Here is a 23,053-nt window from a genome sequence, read left to right as displayed (position 1 = left end):
TCACTAGGTGAGTTCACAAGGTGAGGAATCCACAGGCAGATATTGTATCTACCAGAAAAAGCGTTACCGAAGGTAAGTAACTTGTTCTTTAAGTAGTTACTTGAATGTTGTAGTGCTCCCTTTGCCAGGGATTAAGTCCTAATATTGCTTTAAGGACCTCTCTGGGTAACGCTTTGCAATGTCCACTTTCAATTTGAAACTACTTTGTTCTTAATACATTTCTGTCTGAAAAATATTCAGTGCTGGGCAAAAAACATGATTATCCGCTGCTTAATCAGGGAGTGGTTACATTTCTTCGCCATGAGGGCACTCCCTGACAAACTCCGGTGGCCAGTCTTTTTCAGCTAGAAGGATATCATAGCCTTTGGAGAGATTATCCCAAAATAGACCCCTTATTTTCCTAGTCTTATCTCCCTCTATACGCAATGTTATTTCATATATTTTATGAGGTTTGCTAACTCTGGTATCTGCAGTTTCCACCTGAATGTATTCATTCGTGTCCACTGTCTCCAGATGATTCATCAGGATCTTGCGAGCTATGCTCACTTCTGCCACGCTGTCTAGCATTGTCTGAGCCCACTTTCAGTTTTTCAGCTGTGTCCTCAGTATCCTCGGCATGTTTGATTACTTTAATACTGGCTACCTTCTTCTTTGGAAATTGTAACTTTTTATTTTGATGAGCAGGTTCCTTGTCTTTGGACTTGACGTGCTCTTCCCTGTGTTCAGACAGTCCTCTTCTTTCCGATTTCTGCGAGGAAGTCTGAAAAGATCGAGAGGGACGTGTATCAATATCTTTATCTATCAGGTTTCTTTAAGTTTTCCCTATTTCTAAGGTTGTATCTTTTCTCAGAGGGCTCCCTCTGGGGAGACTTGTGTCCTTGGTCCGGAGATTTTTCTCTCCGCCGAGGAGACCTTCCTCTGGACTGGAATCTTTTTTCTTTGGGAGTGGATTGTTTATTTCCATCCCAGCTCTTTTTTGGAGTGTTTAGATTATTTTTAATAAATATCTTTTCAGGATTTTCAGTTAGTTGGAGTTTTACTGGTTTCCCACCCAAACTATCTCTTCCTAGTTCTTCATAGGATTTTTTTTATGATTCTGGCAAGTTCAAATGGTGGTTCTGCTATATCTGTTTCTTTCAGTCTTTGGCGGATCGCCACAGTTGCTGCTTCCCCCTTTATGTTGGCTAGTAATATTGCCGAGACCTGCTTGAAGTCTTTCAGTAATTTCATACCCAGAGTTAAAGCAGGTTCTGGACCGTATTCATTTTGAATCTGTTTTAGCACATCTGGTATTACCGCCATGGACGGAACACCATGTGTTTTTGTGTAAATGGAAGCAAAGACTGTGCCCCAAGTGTCACAGTCCTCCACATGTGGTGCGATCCCCATTGGAAGACAGTCAGAATTCTGTGTTTCTCAACAGGGGTGGTATCCGGAAATACTGCCTCTATTGGAGTGATTTTTTGTGCTAACCAGAATGGAATTTGTTCCCTTTTAATGGGTACTTTACCTAGACAGGACTGTATGTTCTGTGGTGTGTTTTTATTTGTGTTCCCCTGATGAGGGGTTAGCTGTGGAATTTTAATAGCTGTTTGGACTGTTGAAGTCCGCATTACATATTGAACTAATTGTCTGTGTATTTTAATCAGTTGTTTTAGCTGTGCTAAAAGTTCTGGTATTGACATTTTTTCAATGTCTGGATGTGGTGTGTATCCGGCTAGAACCGGCCACGTTGCTCCTGGTCTACCTAGTAGACCGAGCCTGGTGATGTGATCATTATGTTTTAGGGTGCCTTTAAACCAGAGCAGGTGCTCTTGGTATTTTAGTGGTATTTCCACCTCCTCGAAAGGGGTGTAGATATCCGGTGGTTCCTCTATTTTGTAATAGTGGAATTCCTTTGTTACAGCGTTTGCTGCTGGAAAGTTTATCCATGAATAGAATACCTCTGTCTGCCGATATTCATGTGCCTCAATTACGAATATGACTGTACCACCTCTCGATGTCAGTCCATTTTCTATGAGTTTTAATGTTATAGTTTTTCTTATGTTGACCGGGATGAGTATTGCGTCCGGGTCAGTTTGCAGGAGACTTGTATCTTCCGTTAGGAGTTGAGCTGCTATTCTAGCTGCCTCCCTTTCTCCTTCGCTGTCTGACATTTTACTGACAGCAAGGTTTTTTTGTTTTTGTTGCAGATCAGGTTTCCACGGAAACAAAGAGTAGGTGCACAATATTTTGGAACAGTGTATCCTTCAACGTTGAATAAACCAAAAACTATACATAGAAATCTCTTTCCACTAAGTTCCGGCGGATTTTAACCTTTGACCCACTCCAGACGTCTTTGGAGTATTTACGGGAGAAAGGGTCTGTGTGAAAAAGCACGACTGAGTTACTCTAATGTCTTGCGTTAGATTTATCGCCTTACCAAACGTTGGGCGCCATGTAGTGTAGTTCCTATTATCCCAATAGGCTCTGCGCATTGGAATAATATCTTCAATAGTATAGACGTAGGACAGAGGTTAACTAGGTCTTCTACTGACGATATTAGACTTAAGTTTTGTGTGCCAGCTAGCTGAGTTCACTAGAAACTTTCTCGAATAGGCGAGGAGGATTTTAACCTCCCTGGATAGACAAGAATGGATTTAGTTTCTGACAACCATTGAACATGACAACTTTGCTCTCCCTAATCAAGAGTATTTCTCCAGAGTCGTGTGAAAACAAAAGACAATTATTTTACTCAGTCAGTACGTGCATACTTAGTTTCACCAGATTGTAGAGAAAAGGAAGAGACGGGCGTATTCAATAAAAGGTGTTATTTATTGATCAGTCTCTTTTCTCATACAAGAGAAATGAATCGCTACAATTGCAATACTTAAGGTTAAGTAAAGTGCATACAGTAAAAGCAGGATTATAAAATAATACTGTAAAAGCATTGATATGGTTTCTTAGCCATATGATAATTTAAAATGGATAAAAGATATACATACATATATACATTGACTTATCGTACTCAACTGGTGCTTCTAACTACGCCTACCCCGGTGTACCTGACCTAATCCTCATACGTGGGAGGGAGTAAATAAGTAGCAGTTTAAGTTAAGTTTGTTTCGCCAAGATTCTGACTTAAGAATTCTCTGTAAGGGGTTAGTCAGTTCAGTACCTGGGATTTAGAAGGCAGGAGGGCTGGTATCTCTGTCTCAGGTCTCTGTATCCCAGTTACCCGCGAGGGCAAGCTGGAAACGCTGGAGGCTGGATTTCTCGGCAAGAGATAAGACAGCGTCTTTCTCAGCGCGTCAAAAGGGAGGGGCAGCGTCCGTGGCCTTCCTGCATCAGCGGGGCTCTCCGGCAAGTAGTTGCTGCTCCAAGCTCATCACCCCCGTGTCTTTGCTTAGGGCAGCGTCGGTATATTTATACCTGAAAGGTGCCGAGTTTGACGTAAGGATGGATATAAGACGTCAGTAAGGATGACATTAAGAACTGGTCGTTCTTACATTCTTTACAGGAGTTCTCGAACGAAATCAAAACAATGGCAGCGGGGGATTTCCCAGGTCTGCTGGAGGCTTGGTTTGTTTGGAGAACTCGGTGTGCTTTCTAGGGGCTGGAGGAATAGTGCTTGCCTAATGTGACAGCATGCGCTATGACTTAATCTGAAAACGGGTTTCTGTGCCGTTGTATGGACATTAGTGAATAATAACCGGACAAGGGTCAGAAATAGGAGTATCGATACAGGTCCCTAGATAAACACACTACAATTAATCCAGTCCATGTTTGAGAGGGAAATATGCCAAATACTTTTAAAAGCTATATTGTATTAACATCACGTAAGCTTTCCAGTCTCACTGAGGATTTTAAACCATGCCTGCTCGGTATGTCCTGTTCTTTCAGGAATGATTTGGACCAAGTCTAAGTTTTGAATGGCCTTCAGAATCATTTCTTTAGTCTCTGTGCTTTCTATGCATCCATATTGCTTCCTCCAGTTTTAGTTTGTACTCGACCTCTAGACCATTAGTTGCTTCTGTTTATACAAGAGGAGTGAAGACTATTCTCAGTCTGCAGCTTTTCTGTCCCTATAATCTTTGGCTCACCCAGATGCACACTGGTCTCTTCAAAATGAGAAACTAGTTCCTTTTATTTCAGTATTGATACTTTAAATTGAAGGGCAGCATTGCATGTGTCCATTGCACCACATTAATATCTGGCTATTCCTCTGTGAGCAGGAACAGCAAGAGCGCCAAGAAAAACTGCGCAAGGAACTGGAGCAGGAGAGAAGAGTCAAGGAGGAGCAAGAAAAGAAGGCCAAAGAGGAGCAGGAGAGGCGACTCAGAGAGGAGCGGCGAGCTAAGGAGGAGCGGGAATTGAAGGCTAAGGAACAGGCGGCATTGATTGCAAAATCTCTTAATGTCACTTTGGATGTTCCAGTAAGTACAAACATGGCTCTACTTTTTTTTTTTTATCTTTCGACACCCGTGTAGCTGAGAAGTATATTCTGTATTTTGTTACAATGGCCAGGTTTTGTTACAGCTACTTTCGTGGCTAAACTGAGTATTTTGGTATGTAAAAAATTGAGTAACATTACTAGAGAACAATAAGCAGTTAATCAGTGTTACAATAGTTAATAAAACTACTTTAATGTGAACCTTTCTTAACCAGTCTGTTCTGGATATGGTACCTTTCACACTTTCTTTGAAACATACGTCCATTTTGTAGGAAACTGGCTCTATATAGTGCACCAATCTGATGTACACTGCAGAGAGTCCAGGCAAGCCCCTATGGAAATAGAGGCACAAATAACACACCAAATGTTCCTAAGTTCCTTCCTAAGGTGATCTCTGATTTTCATGTTAATCAGACTATAACACTTTACCTACGTTTTTCCAGAATCCTTCCACTCCAGTGGAAAGATCTCTTAATTCCCTGGATGTGAGAAGGGTGTTGAAATTCTATCTGGATAAGACCAAGGACATTTGTAGGTCAGACCAACTGTTTGCCAACTACGGGTCGGTCAGGACTGGTCTTGCTACCTCGAAACAGTCCATCTCTAGTATCCAGTTATGTTACCAGAAGGCTAATAAGACCTTAGGAGGTAAGCTTAAGGCTCATCCCACCAGGGGCAAAGCGGCTACAACGGCTTTGCTACGTAATGTTCCCATTGCAGAGATCTGCAGGGCTTCCACGTGTAAGTCGGTCCATACCTTTTCTAAGCATTACTGTCTGGACTCTGATGCCAGAGCAGATGCTCAGGTTGGGCAGGCTTCGTTAAGAAATCTGTTTGCACAGTAGTGGTGTTGTTTTTTTCTCCACCGCCGGTTAGATTGTTGGTATGGGCTTGCCATTCTATTCACTAGATTATGACTATACACAGAGATCCCCTACTACAGAAGGAGTAGTTTCTTACCTGTAACTCCAGTTCTGTAGTAGGGGTATCTCTGTTATAGTCATAAGCGCCCGCCCTCCTCACCAGTGGAGAAAATGGTACTGTAATGTATGCTACAGGCCTTTCTTTATACACCTTCAAAAAGAACTGAAAGTAAAAGGTGTTTGCTGTGCATCATGGGATACTGAGGGTCTCTGGAGAGTTCCTTAAAGGCACAGTATCCCTTTTCCAGACATATAATGGCAGCCTGTGGGGGCTTGTCTGTCCATCCCTTCCTCTCTATCATTCCAAGGATTTTCTGAAGGGAAAGTTTCTCTTTGGGTGAAACTTAACAGACTGTGTTAAATGTGATGTTGGTGGAATATCCTTCGCATTTCTAGTTGAAGTACTGGACAGTGTAGCCTTGTAGGTATAGCCTGCATTATTGACTTAAGTGTCTATGCAGGACTGCAATGAAGACCGCTTAAGAGATTATTTTTGATTGCTCCGGGGTCCATGCACATGGGCAGGACTATTCACTAGATTATGACTATAACAGATCCCCTACTACAGAAGAACAAATTCTAAAAACGAGTACAGTACGTAGACTTACAGGACCAATCTCGAGGAGTTAAGGTGAGTGCTGGGCAACGTCCAAGGCAGCACCAACAATACACCACTATTGGCACGAAGGTGGCCGGTTGCAAATCCGCATCATTAAAATGATCCACATTTTAATGTGGATCAGTCTCCGTAAAAAGCAGCTGCAGGCCCGGACTAGGAAGCTAGTCTGGCTGAACCAGCAAGTGGACTGCGGTCTTGCAATGCTCGAGGGGAGGTGGATGTGACACCTTTGGTTCTCTTCTCGAAGGCCCATGGGGCTACTGGTGCAATGGTGTCTTTAGGCTTCGGGTTTTTCCTTACCGGAGCAGTCGCGGCAGGGGCCCCTGCATGCAGAGACTGCAGGTAACAGAGTCCAGGAGGGGTGAAACCACAATGGGGAGCCTGGTTGACACCATTGTCTCACTTCAACTCTGACCGGAGGTGACTGGTGCAGTGGTTGCTTCTTGTGTTGGGTTTTGTCAGTTTGAGGCCTCTGTCTTATTGAGCTTCTGCTGAAAAAATCAGCTGTTAAGAAGACTTGAGCCTTCTTGGAAGGCAGACCGTTCTCCCATGTTTCCGAGGTCACAGTTGCAGGACGGGTCGACTGCAGATTTTGATGAGGACTGCAGACAGGCCGGCGTGGCTGGGAGTAAGTCAGGTGCTGTAGTCAGTCTTTTCTACTTGTGCAGATCTTCAGTGTCCTCTCTCGTCTTAAGTTGTCAGGATCTGCTTCTCTGGTGCCAGAGACTCCCCTAAATACTATATTTAGGGCAGTTGGTGGGTGTAGGCTAGTAGCTAGTGGCTACTGACCCTTTGGGTTTCTATGCCCCCGTATATGACCACTTCCTAGCTTGTCGGGCAGGTGTGCCTCGCCCAAGCTAGTACCTCCTCTAAAGTGGGCTAAACTGAGATGGACAAGACTTTTAAGAAGTAGCTATCTTTATGATGGCATACTTGGGAATTCTGGGCCAGGATTATGCCCACTTCCACTGGAAGTGTCCTATACAGGTTTTAGTGACCCCCTGTCCCACCCTAAATTCAGTTTATCCAGTATTTAGGTATCTTTAATAGATTCACATGCCTGTATCATTCCCCGTCGCGGAGGCGGGAGTCCCACGGTAAATACAAAAGTAGTGCCAAAGGTAAATAATAGTAGTAGGCCCCAAGGAAAAGGCCTGAGGCCCAGATCTTAGCAGCCTATCTACCTCATTATGCTAAAAGAACCAAAAGTTGGTCCCAACAAATCAGCTATCAGCCCCCTCTAGAACACGCTCAGCAGAGCCAGTTCTCCTCATATTTTCCCCGCACGTCGTGTGGAAGGGAGTCTCCCTGAGTGCCACTCAGTTTTTCTTCATTTCTATCCATGATGTCTGACAATGCTTTATTAAAGCCGTGCAGAACCTGCGAGAAGAGAGTCCATGTTGATCAACAAAAGGACTGCATCTACTGCCTCTATCCAAACCATGAGGCGAAAGATTGCAAAATGTGCCGTACCTTCCCTACGAAGACTCTTGGGGATAGGGAGGCAAGAGTGCTGTTATGGCTCAAATCCTCTTCGGCTGAGGATGACAGAGCCTCAACTTCTAGCAAGAGAGCTCGATACCAGGACAGCTCTTCGAGTGAGGGGAGAATGCACAGTAAACCACCTCACTACTTCTGACCCTTCTCAGAGGTCTTCTTTCATCTCCTCTGGGTCAGCGCAGTCTCCTTAGTCCTCTGCTCTCAAGGACTCTAAGAAGCTGTGAGAAGTTGGCCTGATGTGCAGTGTTCACTATTCTAGTGATCACTATATATCAGTCCAAACAACCCTTATTGATGATTGGTTGTAAGTCAACCTTATAGACCAGCTATCCTAGTAGCATGGATACGAGCAGTCTAAGGCTAAGACTCTAGAGGGCGTGTTAAGCCAGCTGTTTTACCATCACATTACCCCTTGAACACCCAGTGAAAGGACACCACACAAGTGTTATGAAAATAAACAGTGTATTTATTAGAATCACAACAACCCTGTACTCTTTATGAGGACAGGGTGCTAGGCACACAACAAAACTCTTACGAAAATACTTAAGTTAGCACGGTATACACAAATGCCAGAGGGGCACGAAAAACCATATACTTTAAAAGTGGAATGCAAAATTACTAGCAGGTAAGTACAGTACTAATAGGCTTTGGAATCGCTAGGACTTGACTAGGGAATCGTTAGATTACTTCTAGGAGACCTAGGGGACTCTGGTGCAGAGTGTGCACTCTCACGCGGGATGCGGGACAAAGTCTATGGAAGCTAGTAAAGTTAAAGTTAGTGTTCACGGGCGAACCCGACCTGGTAGGGAGAAAACGACAGTGGATCCTGACCCTTGGATAGTGAGGCTATGCTGGGACACCGAAGTGCCGAAGTTACCTAGCCCAGGGGCTGCAGCTGCATAGGTCTCAAAAGACGTCGGGAATCCTCGTTGCCGGACCAGGAGCCTGGAAGAAAGATGCTGGCAGGCGACCAGTGAAGATTGTTCGAGTTGATCCAAGCCTGGATCTGGAAGAAGGATGACACCTGAAAGCAGAGGGGACCAAGTTCGTGACTACTAGCCAGTAGTCAGTGGGCACCAGGAGGGCACCGGATGGTAGTCACCTCGACTAGGTGAGTTGGCGACGCTGGCTCTGCATATCTCACGGACCAGGAGGCGTTGTCGGCGACCAGGATGGAGAGGCGAGCTGTCCCACGATGGATGAAGCTGTCGGCGTCGAAGTTACCCAGGATTGGGCAACAAGCCTTGGCTAATTCAAGCCCACGCGGTGGACTCAAAATGGCGTCTTGAGTGGACCAGGAGGGTCCGGGGTGCTCCTCTTCGGGAAGGGAGCAAGGGCCAGTCTGGAGCAACCAGACCAGCAGCAGTGATGTCGTCGGGCGTCGTTCAGAAGGCCACAAGCCAGCGGGCTAGTAGCCAAACAACGCGGTGAGCAGCAAAAAGCAGAAGGGCCCCACGCCGATCGTGGAGATGCTGGGGGGCTGATCTTCGGTGCTGGAGCTGCTCAGGGTCGGGGCTTCTCGGACCCCAAAGCACTCACCAGGAAATTACTCGGCGAGCTTGCTGTGCAGAAGTCGTGCAGTCTTGAAGATGGCCGGTCCCTCGAGGTCTCGTCGCACCCACGGTTCTCAGCTTGGCTGTAGAGGTGGGTAGAGGTCAGAGGTGCCAGGGAAGCCGGTTCTCGTCGAGCTGGGCAGTCGGATTCCGGAGGAAGGACGTGCAGCAGACCGCAGTGTTCTTGATGGTGCCTGCGGATGCAGGGTGACTACTCCTTAGCCACAAGGGAGAAATCTTAAGAAGAAGTCTTGAGTTCCTTTCGTAGAAAGTAGTTTCAGGATTCAAAGATGATCTGATTTGGAAGGGGGCCAGTCCCTACCTTTATCTGGGGAAAAGGGGGCTGGCACGCGACTAGGTCCTGCCCTATGGGTGGGACCAGGAGGGGGGTGGTTACACCCACTTCCTTGGCGGGCTTTTCCCCAGCACAGGGTCTGGAGTGTCCCTGGAACTGGTTCCAGCCAGCCTATGCACAGTGAGCACCGGGGTGCCACGTGCAGTCACCTTCCTCTGAAGCCCTGCCTACCTACAATACACAAAATCCTGTCTGGGACGGTGCTGGCACCGCCCCTGGCAGGAAACCCTTTGTCCTTATCTCCTGCTCTGGGAGGACTCCCAGCAGCAGGAGGGCAGACTTGTGTCTCGGTGGCAGCATCCATTTTGTGGAGCTGAGGCTCTGTCTGACTTTAACCGGGGTTAGGGGTTACATACATGTCGTGTCCCTCTAGAAGGGTGGAATGCTAACCCCGTCGCCAGAATTGGCGAGGGGTTAGTATTCCAATTCGTATGACACCTTACTCGACATGTTTTGATAAAGCGATACCAGAGTTGGCATATAACCGCGAGGATTATAATGCACTTAAGAGTATATGATATGCGATATCATGGAAACGGCTAAGGGATAGATCCCGAAAGCCGCAGACAGGCTCAGCTCATGCCAGAGCACCATCTCACACGATTCCAAGCACTCTGCCTTCAGGATTGTTAAGGCCTGCCGTAGGAGTGACTGATAGGAGATCTGTGTGTCCATTTTAGGGTTAGATATAGGTATACTATATCTAAAGCAAAGGGTGATTACACCGCCTTGCCCCAGCTGTCAAGCAGCCAGTTGTGTCAGATTTGGATGGCCAGCCAGGGGTGGCATAATACATGCTGCAGCCCCTGGTAGGCCCTGGGTACACCTATGCCCTGGGTACCTAAGGTACACTGTACAGGGACTGATAAGGTGACTCAGTATCCAATTGGATATGTACCTAAGGTACATGGAATCCATTTTACAGAGAGAGCAGTAGGCCTGGGGTCCTGAATAGCAGGGCCTCAGGTCAACTAAGTCAGAAAACCAGCAAAACACCAGGCAAAAAGTTGGGGGCAACCATAGTCAGGGATCTACCTTCCTACAGAAGCCGTGTACAAAAACTGAGTAAAAGCCTTTCAAAATCTCTGGTTTTACCTCCGACTATTTGTGTCACTTCTTCTGCTCCATCGTCGACGGGTATTTTCTCGACGACGTGTATCACCTCTCCTATAAGAAGACAGTCGTCGAAGAATAGTCTACGAAAACCTCGTTGACTAAGTCCGCGTCGACTACAGTACCGTCGACGAAGCCTCCATCGTCGACGAGAGTATTATCGTCTACGAAGACTCAGTTGTAAACTGCACCGTCGACGACCGTCCCGTTGACTATATTGACAAAGCCCATCGACGAAATGTCCATTGACGGTGGACTTACCTGTTCAGTCCACTGCACCAGCTTTGATTGTGGCTCCTACTCGACACCTCTCTCATCTAGGAGTTTTCAGCTTAAAACGTTTCAAAGAAGAGTATAGCAATATTTCACTGCTTACTCCTTCACATTTCATTGAAACCTATGTGCAGGAAGATGATGATGATTATGCAGATGAAGAGGATGAAGGACCGTTTGGGATAGCTCATCATCCTTCTGAGCTACACATCAAATGTCAAGATTATTATGTTGATAATGAGGAAGATTACCAGGAGCAATATTATCAAGAGGACATTGTCGTTCCAAACCATAGAGTTTATCATAGACCACCTCGCCAGAGTGACATGAGCCATCTGCCTCCTACTCTAGCAGATTGCAGACGGCGGTTTCCACCTCTACCTATGGCAGTACCGGATCCTTTTCCTCAACCTGACGCTCCCGCTCCAATGCCTCAGCTTCCAGACCCTCCTCCGGGACAACAGCTTCCAGACCCTCATCATGGTCAAGACGCATCCTCCGAGGAGGAAGTTGAAGAGGGCGAGTTACCAGAGGCCAATACTGCAGATCCTTGGGATTCATAAATTATTCCGATGCCTTCATCACCGCTTCCTCTACCATCTGATTCACCCCCAGAGGATATAGGGGATTTCACAATCTAATGCAGCGAGCGGCTGCTAGATTTCAATTGCCTATCACGGTTGAACAAACAGAATGCTTCCTTCATGATTTTAAGGAGGAATCCAGAAAGATTACAAGGGATGCCCCGATAATTGATTACATCTAGAACTAAGGGATCAAATGAACAAACTCCTGCATCTGTTCCAGCAGTGCTTCCATGTATAGACAAAAAATATTGTGCTCCTGCTAATAGTCCATCCTGTCTCATTGGCCACCCAAGGCCAGTTTCGGTAATTTCTTAGGCTGCCCAACAAAGATCAAAGAACCCGGCAACACCCATTGCTACACTGCCGGACAAAGAAGGGCGTCGTCTTGATTTAATCGGCAAGAAATTCGCAAGAATGGCAGCTGCCTCCATTAGAGCGGCTAACTCCCTAGCAATCATCGGGCATTATGACCGCCAAATGTGGTCAGATATGGCCGGACTAATTGATCTTATTACTGAAGACCGGAGAAAAGAAGCAAGGAAAATGCTATTAGAGGGAGAACATGCTGCATCCGTAACCATTGATTGCGCACTAGACATTAATACAAATTTTCGTCAGTTTGCAGGTGCGGCAGTACTCAGACGCCAGGGTGTGCTTATGGCTACCACCTTCAGGCCTGATGTGCAGACGAAAATTTTAGACATGGCCTATGATGGCGAATCGTTGTAAGGGAAACACATCGATGAAGCCCTACAAACAACAAAAACTGCTACGGATACCGCAAGATAATAGGGCTCATTGCAATACAAACGCGGATCCTTCAGAGGCGCCCGGGATGTGGTTTTTCCTCTAAAGGATGATACCAAAACCAGCAGAACAGGCAGTACCAACCCCAGTATATGCAGAATTACAGCCAGTCTTCATACCGGCAGTCCAACACAGCTGCTTTCTCTCGTCAGGGTGGTCAAAAACTATCACAAAATTAAGGACGAGACGCCAACAGGAAACAGTGATCTCCTCAGGGCATCAATCACACCTATTCCCATACCCGTGGGTGCAAAAATGTCAGCATTTGTGGACAAGTGGCTAGAAATTAGCTCCGATCAATGGGTACTAGTCCTGGTGAACGGACATAGCCTAGAATTTGTCATAAAGCCACCTAACACTCTGCCCAAGGGACCCCCTCCCCCTAGTCTTCACTTAATATTCAAAGAAGCTTTAACAATGCTCCTCAAGAATGCAATAGAGAAGGTTCCATCGCATCAGAAATGGACCGGTTTCTATTCTCGTTTTTTCCTGACCAAATAGAAGTCTGGGGATTGGCGACCAATTCTAGACCTTTGCAACCTGAACAGATTCCTCAAGAAACAAGGATTCTGCATGGTCACGCTTTCAGAGATTCTAGGTTGCCTAAACAAGGGAGATTTTATGGCTTCTCTGGATATGGAAGACGCTTACTTCAACATCCCAATCCATACCGAACATCACAAATATCTTTGCTTCACTGTGGCTGGCACCCATTATCAATTCAAAGTGCTTCCGTTTGGACTAAAATAGTCTCCAAGGATCTTCAGAGTGCCTAGCTCCTGTAGCAGCAGGGTTAAGATCCCAGGTGTGGGAAATTGGCCTGATATATAGTGATCACTATTCTAGTGATCACTTTGTATCATAACAAACAACCCTTATTGATGATTGGTTGTAAGTCAACCTTAATAGACCAGCTATCCTAGTAGCGTGGACCAGAGCAGTCTTTAGGCTAAACTCTAGAGGGCGTGTTAAGCCAGCTGTTTTACCATCACATATACCCCTTGAACACCAAGTGAAAGGACACCACACAAGTTGTTATAAAAATATAGGATATTTATGTGAGAAGTTGGCCTGATATGCAGTGCTCACTATTCTAGTGATCACTATGTATCAGTCCAGACAACCCTTATTGATGATTGGTTGTAAGTCAACCTTATAGACCAGCTATCCTAGTAGCATGGATACGAGCAGTCTAAGGCTGAGACTCTAGAGGGCGTGTTAAGCCAGCTGTTTTACCATCACATATACCCCTTGAACACCAAGTGAAAGGACACCACACAAGTTGTTATGAAAATAAATGTATATTTATTTCTAACAAGACTACCCTGGCTCTTTAAGACAGGGAGCTAAGCACACAACAAAACTCTTACGAAAATACTTAAAGTCGCACAATTTACACAAATGCCCGAGGGGCACGAAAAACCATATACACAAGAAGTGGAATGCGAAATTACTAGCAGGTAAGTACTATTCTCATAGGCTTTAGAATCGCTAGGACTGGACTACTGAACCTTTAGATTACAAGCAGGAGGCCTAGGGACGTCGTGTGCAGAGTGGGAACTCTCACGCGTAAGGCGGGAAAAAAGTCTATGGAGGCTAGTAAAGACAAAGTTACTGTTCTCGGGCGAACCCGACTAGGTAGGTCAAAAACGAAAGTGGATCAGGACACTTTGAGTGTTGGACTACGCTGGAGCACCGGAGTACTCGGTTTACCTAGCCCAGGGGCTGCGACTGCATAGGGTTCAAGTGGCGTCGGAAACCCTCGTTGACGAACCAGGAGCCTGAAGAAAGAAGTTGCTGGCAGGCGGCCAGTGAAGAAGTTCGTGGTGATCCAAGCCTGGATCAGGGAAGGAGAAGACCTGTAAGCAGAGGGGACCAAGTTCTGAATCACTAGCCAGTGATTTAGGTGGGCACCAGGATGGCACCGGACGAAGTCACCTCGACCAGGTGAGTGGGCGCTGCTGGGCTCTGCAGTCTCTCGGACCAGGAGGCATTGTCGGCGACCAGGATGGAGGTGCGAGCTGTCCCACGAAGGTGTCTGCTGTCGACGTCGCTGGACCCAGGATTGGGGCAACAAGTCTTGGCAAATGCAAGCCCACGCGGTGGACTTAAAATGGAGTCTGAAGGGGACCAGGAGGGTCCAGGGTGCTCCTCTGTTGGAGGGGAGCAAGGGCTAATCTGGAGCAACCAGACCAGCGGTGTTTGTCGTCGTGAAGCGTTGTAAAAGGGCCACTAGCCAACGGGCAAGTGACCTGGACAACGCGGTGAGCAGCAAAGAGCAGAAGGGCCCCACGCAGATCTCGTGGATGCAGGGGGGCTGAACTTCGGTGCTGGAGCTACTCAGGGTCGGGGCTTCTCTTACCCCAAAGCACTCAGTCGAGGGTCAATCGGTGGTCGTGCTGGACAAGCGTCGTGCAGTCTTGATGATGGCCGGTCCCTCGAGGTCTCGTCGCACCCACGGGTCTCAGCTGGGCTGAAGATGTAGGTTGAGGTCAGAGGTACCAGGGAAGCCGGTTCTCGTGGAGCTGGGCAGTCTTGATCTCAGTGATGGACAGCTCACGCGTGGGCATTGACACCAATCTTCCGCAGGCCCTCATTCTTTTAGACCTGTCCGCCGCCTTTGACACGGTGGATCATTCCATTCTCCTTACCCGTGTCAGGGCGGCGGGCATAGAGGGCCTAGCCCTCGCTTGGCTCGAATCCTTCCTGAGTGACAGGGCTCAGGCGGTCCACCTAGCTGGTTTCAGGGCTGCCCCCCGTAAGGTTGCTTGCGGGGTCCCCCAGGGCTCCTCACTTTCCCCTCTTTTGTTTAATTTGTACATCTCCCCCCTCATTTTTATGTTACAGCAGCTCGAGGTCACGGTGTTTAATTACGCCGATGACCTCCAGCTAATTTTTAACCTTTCTCATTCCCCTTCATCTTCCCAGAATGTCCAATCTGTCATGCTGTTCATCCAAGATTGGATGAACTGCATCCACCTCAAACTCAACCCGGACAAGACGGAGCTCGTCTTGACCGGAGGTGGTTGCAGTCCCTGGTCCCCTTCCCATTGGCCGTCTTCACTTGGTGTTCCCCCGCTTCTTGTTCCTAAGGTCAAAACTCTTGGTATCTTCCTCAATTCTTCACTTTCTGTTCACTCACAGGTTAATTCAGTTGTCTCCTCCTGTTTTTTTTCCCTCAGAACCATTAGGAAGATCTCTCGCTTTTTTTCCCTACCTGCCCTAAAGATTATTGTGATGGCTATGGTGCTTTCGCGCCTCGACTATGGTAACATCATCTATAACGGCGCTCCGGCCTACGCCATTCACCGGCTGCAGCTAGTGCAGAACCAGGCTGCCCGCCTGATCCACGGCCTGCCTAAATATCATCGCGCCACCCCTTTACTGCAGGCTCTGCACTGGCTGCCGGTGAAAGAGCGAGCCCTATTCAAGCTTGGTTGCCTCACCTTTCAGGCTAAAATGGGCACTGCCCCGGAGTTCATTTGCTCCGCTGTTAAGCCTTACACACCGAGCAGAGAGCTTCGTTCCACCCACCTGGCACTCCTCACCACCCACCGGTTTAGAAAGACAAAGGCGGGCGGAACCAAATTCGCAGTCCTCGCCCCCATGTTTTGGAACTCCCTCCCTGTGGAACTTCGCATGACTCCCTCCTATGCCGAGTTCTGTAAAGGTCTTAAAACCCTGCTTTTCTCCGGAGCCCACTCTGTCTAAAACTCCCTCCGCTCCTGTTGCCCCCTCGCAATCTAAAAGCGCCAAGAAACCGCGTGGTAAATGTGCGCTATATAAATGTTTTTAAATTCAAATTCAAATTGATCCGGAGGAGAGACTTACAGCAGACCGCGATGCTTGGTTGGTGCCTGCTGCTGCAGGGTGACTACTCCTTAGTCACAAGGGAGAAATCTTAGGAAGAGTCTTGAGTTCCTCTCGTAGAAAGTCGGTTCAGGATTCAAAGATTGATCTAATTTGGAAGGGGGCCTGCTCCTACCTTTATCCTGCAAAAGGGGGCTGGCACGCGACTAAGTCCTGCCCTATGGGTGGGACTAGGAGGGGGGTGATTACACCCCTCTCCTTTGGCGGGCTTTTCCCCAGCTCAGGGGCTGGTGTGCCCCTGGAACTGGTTCAAGCCGGCCTATGCATAGTGAGCACCGGGGTGCCACATGCAGTCACCTTCCTCTAAAGCCCTGCCTACCTAGGATACACAAAATCCTGTCTGGGACGGTGCTGGCACCGCCCCTGACAGGAAACCCTTTGTCCTTGCCTCCTGCGCTGGGAGGACTCCCAGCAACAGGAGGGCAGACTTGTGTCTCGGTGGCAGCATCCATCTTGTGGAGCTGAGGCTATGTCTGACTTTAACCGGGGTTACAGGTTACCAACATGTCGTGTCCCTCTAGAAGGGTGGAATGCTAACCCCGTCGCCAGAATTGGCGAGGGGTTAGTATTCCAATTCGTATGACACCTTACTCGACATGTTTTGATAAAGCGATACCAGAGTTGGCATATAACCGCGAGGATTATAATGCACTTAAGAGTATATGGTATGCGATATCATGCCAGAGCACCATCTCACATTATTCCAAGCACTCTGCCTTCAGGATTGTTAAGGCCTGCCATAGGAGTGACTGATAGGAATATATGTGTCCATTTTGGGGTTAGACATAGGAATACTATATCTAAAGCAAAGGGTGAGTACACCACTTTGCCCCAGCTGTCAAGCAGCCAGTTGTGTCTGTTTAGTTAGTCAGCCCAGGGGTGGCATAATACATGCTGCAGCCCCTGGGAGACTTCTGGGTGCACCTCAGCCCTGGGTACCGGGACTCAGAGAGGGCCCAGTGCCAATCAGATATGTACCTAGGGTACATGGAATCCATTTTAACAGAGAGAGCAGTGGGCCTGGGGTCCTGAATGGCAGGGCCCCAGGTCAACTAAGTCAGAAAACCAGCAAAACACCAGGCAAAAAAGTTGGGGGTAACCATAGTCAGGGATCTACCTTCCTACATAACACCCCCCCCCCCCCCCCCCCCCCCCAAACGAAAGGAGATAAGGCTAGCCTTGCCAGGTAAGCCTATATTGCCTGAGTGGCCATATAAGGAAGTACCAGCACTGGCATGGTTACCCCCTATCTCATGGTCCACTAAGCAATCCCTCACCCTAAGGGTGTCTGAGGGTCTCCACCATAGGGAATCTCTACCTGTGGTGTGTTTTGGCAAAGTAAAAGGCTGGTGCTGAAATGGAGTACTGAAGTTAGGCTCCACTAATTTTGGGCTCAGCTTCCTCCAATCATTATCCACCATAGAGGCCTTTCTTTCCAAGACTGAGTTGTGTTGGGCTCTCAGGGTCAACCTCTGGCTACCTACAGCTGGAGGTTGGGTCCCTCTGTTTGGCTTACTGGAGGGACAGGTCAGGTTTGGGGCTCTTAGGTCCCAGGTTTGACTGTGCCCAACAGTGTCCATCTGTGGGAGGTCCCTAACTAAATTTAAGGGGGATCCCTCAGGAGTTTGTTTTATTTTCACTTGGCTAGGACTACTAGCTTCAGTGCCCTTAATCTGCTGATTGGGGAATTCTTTTGGACATGGGGCCCTTTGGGGTCCAACACTGGCCTCCCTGACCTCTACAGCCCTGGGCTGACTGAGGCAGGGTAGAGAGGGGCAGGTTACCTGCTCCAGACTGGGTCCCACCTTGGAAGGGTCCACTGACATCAGTGGTTCTGCCAGGCTAGGCCTGACTACCTCTGGGGCAGTTTCTTCACAAGGGGTCAGACCAGTTCCCTGAGGAGGCTGATCCTTTTCTAAAGTCTGGTGGGAGGGAGATTTCTCTTCCTCCTCAATGCTCTCTGTCTGAGTGGAGTGATCCATAGTTTCAGGCTTCACAACACTATTATCTGTCTGAGTTTGAGCTGTGGCCATCACAACTCTCCCAACCTTTTCAGGAGGGGACTCAGTTTGGGTATGGGCTGTTACCATCACAGCCCTGCTAACCTTTACAGGAAGATTTACCATTTTGGAATGGGTCTCTTGTTCTACCTCAGCCCAGGCTGAGGTCTCTAAATAATTCCCCAGTAGGCAATCTACAGGCAAGTTGGATGACACTGTCACTCTCTTGGGGCCAGTGACACTTCCCCAGCTGAGATTTACCACTGCCATGGGATGAGTTTTCTTCACTCCATCAATGTTTGTCACCTGGTATGTGACACCAGGTAAAAGTTGCCTTGAGGGGACTAGACTCTCAGTCACCATGGTGATGCTAGCCCCTGTGTCTCTGTAGGCCTCAACTTTCATTCCATTGATGAGGGGCTCTTGTCTGTATTTGCCCAAAGTGTTGGGACAAGTGGTGAAGTTGGCAAACCCCATGCCATTTTCACAGACAAGAGTATCTAAGTCAGGGGACCTGGTTAGGCCAGAGTCCCCAGGAACTCCCAAAGTAAAGGCACCCACATTCTTGGGGGCACTCCCACCACCTGGGGGATTACTACTAGTAGTAACAGGAGGTTTGGGGATGTTACCTGGGGGTATGTTCTCCTTATTGGGGTTCTTTGGACAACTGCTGTCAGTTTTCAAATGACCCACCTGTTTGCAGGGATAACAATAAGGTTTCTTCTGGTTATTGGAAGGATTCTGGGACCCAACCCCCTCAGAGGATTTTTGGGGCCCTGATGTGGTTTGATCTGGAGATTTATTCCCACCCTTCTCTTGAGGCTTGGTTGATTCCTTTTTCTGGTCACCACCTTGGTTCTTGGGCCTAATCCTGGTTCTGACCCATTTGTCTGCCCTCTTACCCAATTCTTGTGGAGAGGTCTGATCAGAGTCTACCAGGTGCTGGTGTAATAACTGGTTCTGACAATTATTTAAGACTTGCTGTCTCATAATAAGATTATACAATCCTGTGAAGTCAGTAACCTTGCTACCCAGTAGCCAGCCTTCCAAAGCCTTAGTGGCACAATCAACAGTCAGACCAGTCCTGAGACTGAGTTTTCTGGGTGTCTCTGAACAGCAACCTGTACTGCTCAGTGGTTAAGCCAAACCCATCAACCGGTGTATTTTTCAGGACCTGGTAATTGTTAGCATCCTCAACTCTAGTAGTGAGGAGCTTATCTCTACCTTTGCCATCAAAGGAGAGCCACAGTATAGCTGCCCACTGACTCTGGGGGATGCACTGTACAGTGCAGGCCCTCTCCAGAGCAGCCATCCACTTGTGGATGTCATCCCCTTGTTTAAAGGGGGGCACTATCTTAGTCAGGTGTTTAGTATCTAAGCCCTTCTCTTTATCTCTTGGGAGATTGCTGCCACCAGTGGGAACTATCCCACTCATCTGCTGCTCTCTAGCAAAGGCAAGCTTTTCTTTGGCCAGGGCAAGTTCTTCCCTTTCAATCCTCAGAGTAGCCTGTCTCATTCTGGCTTCATGCTCTATTCTCTGAGGGGAAGTCCATCTCCTCTGGGGAGAGTTCCTTCTCCTCTGAGAAGAGGCATTAGAGTGCAGAGATCTATTGGAGTCCCTAGAAGGAGATCTATTTCTCCTAACTCCAAGGTTAGGCCTAATTAGGGTCAGTACTGGGGGCCCCCCAGATCCTTGCCCAAGTAGGTCTAAGTTTGCCCTAGTAAGTCTGCTGACTGTCTCAGGACCTTTGTCTGCCTCATCCCCAGAGGTCTCCTCTTCTTCCTCCTCAACTGCATCTGCTGTGTCAAGGAGGTCTGGATCACCAAGGTGTCCCTCTAAGGCTGGCATATTCCCATCTCCCTGAGATACTTTCCTAGCATCATATGTCTCTAAGAGACCTATCAGAAAGGGAATGGTGGGGTTAGACCCCTGTTTCAGTTTCCTGGAGGTACACACTTGTCTCATCTCCTGGAAACTGAGAGCTGCATATCTTGATTTGACCTGTGGAGGGTCAATAACCACAAGGGGAGTCTCAGTAGACTCTCCATGGGTATACATGCTTTTCTAGTGAGGTGTAAGTGGTGCACTTACCTACACTATATGTTTACCTACTGATCCCTTGCTAGAGTTGTAGTTTAGGGTGTGCTAGGCCCTAGGAGCTACAACAGCTGGTTCAGTAGAACTCAGAGTATTCTAAGCTAAGTTATATGTACCTCAGGATACAAGCTCAATAGGGATAAATCGGAGTGCATGCCCCTCAGGATACACACAACCAAATAGATAATAGGAAACTCGGGGCTGGCCTGGCAACCTGAGTCTGTCCAATATCTAGGCATCCAACTCAGAAAAACCCTGAGACTCGCCCTAGAACATAATGAGAAAGTCACACTAGTAAAGATCAAAGGCCTACTAGAATCTTGGTCACCCAAATTCATCACCTGGTGGGGAAGGATAGACAGTGAAGATGATGATTACGCCCGTTGTAAACTATCTGGCAGGAATGCTACCCATGGCACTCACGGACGAATTCCACAGAAAAATAGACCAAATGCTAAACAAATTTATATGGAGAGATAAGAAACCTAGAATATGCCTCAAAAACTAAGACTGGGAAAGAAACTAGGGGGGCTCAACCTGGCTGACCTAAGAACCTTCCAGACAGCCTCTATAGCCAGACAAGGCATGCACTGGGTACTCCCTAACCAACTATACACACCAACATGGCTCTCTATTGAGAAGGCCATACTAAACCATACTGACCCCCTAACTCTCCTCATCGCCAACAGGCAGGCACTTTGGAACAATCCAATCTTCAAGATCACAAGACAAGTGCTGCTCAAAGTAGACCAGAAGCTCGAGCACAGTATCAGATACTCACACTGGGACAAGTACTCTGGAAAAACCCTAAAATCAAATATAGGGGGAAACCCCTGAACATAGTCATGGAGACAGCTCGGCTTCTCTTACCCAGCACAGGTAGAGGCAGAAGGATCTCCCCACACTTTCAATCACCTGAAAGCTCAACACGCACTCCCAGATAGGGAACTATACAATTTCCTGGCCATCAAAACTGCTCTAACAAAATCAAAGCTAAGTAAGCACAAACACTCAATCTTTCAAAACATGGAAACCATAAACGCGACTGGTCACCAGGTCTCACCCTTGTACAAGCTCCTCCGCCCCACATCCACAAGAATCAACGACAAAAACACAAACTATTGGGAAACACAACTAGGTACCAAACTCACGCAACAGGATCTACAAACATTTTGGGCAGCCCCATTGAAAAACATGATATCACCAGTACTGGCGCAAACTACATTCTGGCTATTTCCAGGCTTACTGGACGCCAGCGCCCCTAGCATCGAAGGGACTGAGAGAGAATGATAGATGCTGGAGCTGCGAAACAGAGAAGGGGACCTCGTACACCTTATCACTGCAGTAAGATCAGCAAATTTGGGGGGAAGGTAGTCAGTTTCATCAAAAAAACCATAGGCTGCACTCTTGACCGAGCATTCGCCACATCTGCCACCGCCCATAATCACCACGGACGTACCCAATTAACAGGACGGACTTCCTTTTAACGACAGCAGTCAAATCAGTTCTAGCCAAATGGAAAGACACTTCCAAAGAGGTCTGTGGGCAAAACTAGACTTCTCCAGTATTAGGGCTGTCTTTCATAGATTCACATGCCTGAATCATTCCCCGTCGTCGGAGTGGGAGTCCCACGGTATATAAAAAAGCAATAACATGCTATAATAACATTGGAAAAACCAGAAATTCCCAACCAGGAAGTAAAATAGCCCAAGCTACAGTAGAAAAAACTTCCACACTCATGACTATTCTAGTCATTTTGTATAGTCCAAACTACAGCCAATCAGGAGACGGCACCCACCAGAATGTTCTCCCCAGAGGCTCAGGCTGTCAGATTTTCTACCGCACGTCGTGTGAAGGGAGTCTGCCTGAGCTCTGCTCAGTTCTTCTCTATTTCCCTCTTGGAATCTAGTGTTTTTGTCAAGATGTCTTCCAAGAAATCTTTATTCAGACCTTGTGAATCTTGTTGGAAGCTCCGGCTTTTTAAAGAAGATCCCCACAAGAAGTGCATTTATTGCCTTTATCCTGAGCATCAAGTAAAGGACTGCAAGATCTGTAGAACCTTCCCTCAGAAGACCCTCAGAGACAGAGAGGGCCGCCTGCTTTTGTGGCTACAAAAGCTTAAGGATTCGGATTATCCTGCGTCTGAGGTAGGCAGTATTGCTTCTGGTTCTACTTCAGCCTCTAGGAAGAGAGCTGCTTCTGAGGTGTTAACTTCTCCTGGGGCTAAAGTTGCTTAAAAACAACTTCCATCAAAGGGGTCTGAGAGGCCTTTCTCTTCCAAGACTACTCCCTCTGTTAAGGATAAAGGTGGCCCATCTACGCCCCCGAAGAGATCCACCAAAAAGTTACCTCAGACATCTGAGAAAAATTTACCTCCGATTCCGCCCCTGTCGACGACTCCTTCGTCGACGAAGATCTCCGTCGGCGCTACAGCTACGTCGACGGTAACTCCTACGATGGTCTGTCTCTGTTAGACCTCTTTTGTCGACGGCCATCGTCAGCGCCTCGTCGACGGCTGCTCTGAAGAAAATTCCGCCAATGTCGACGCTGGCTCTACCGCCGACGAAGAGACTACCGTCGACTGGCTCGTCGACGAGTTATACTCTGTCCACGACGAAGATACCACCGTCGACTAAGCCAATTCCGTCGACGAAGCCAATTCCGTCGACTAAGTCCATACCGTCGACTAAGTCCATACCGTCGACGACGATAACTGCACCGTCGACGACTAGTTCGTCGTCATCTAAAGCCAAATCCAGTGCCACGAGTTCTCCAGTGGACCCACCGTCGACGCCGCAACTATCTTCTTGTACTACCTTGCAAGTGTGGTCACCGTCTACTGTTTTTCAAACACAAAAACCGTCTGTACTTCAGATGCGTAGTTCAACAATGGCATTGTCACCTCTGCATATTTCACCTCAAA

At 47.7% G+C, this 23,053-nt stretch overlaps 1 protein-coding gene across 3 annotated transcripts in view; it reads left to right on the top strand.

Annotated features, from left to right (window-relative positions):
- Positions 1 to 23,053, top strand: part of INCENP (inner centromere protein) — a 289,237-nt gene that overhangs the window by 178,119 nt on the left and 88,065 nt on the right. For all 3 annotated transcript variants that reach the window (XM_078681293.1, XM_078681291.1, XM_078681294.1), the window contains exon 16: positions 4,215 to 4,415. In XM_078681293.1, the coding sequence (XP_078537419.1) occupies positions 4,215 to 4,415 (201 nt within the window). The remainder of the gene's footprint in view (positions 1 to 4,214; positions 4,416 to 23,053) is intronic.

Source organism: Lissotriton helveticus, chromosome 3_1 (genome assembly GCF_964261635.1).
Source record: "Lissotriton helveticus chromosome 3_1, aLisHel1.1, whole genome shotgun sequence".
Lineage (NCBI taxonomy): Eukaryota > Metazoa > Chordata > Amphibia > Caudata > Salamandridae > Lissotriton > Lissotriton helveticus.
Note: the sequence above shows the minus strand (reverse complement) of the source record. Positions and strands in the feature narration are given on the sequence as shown.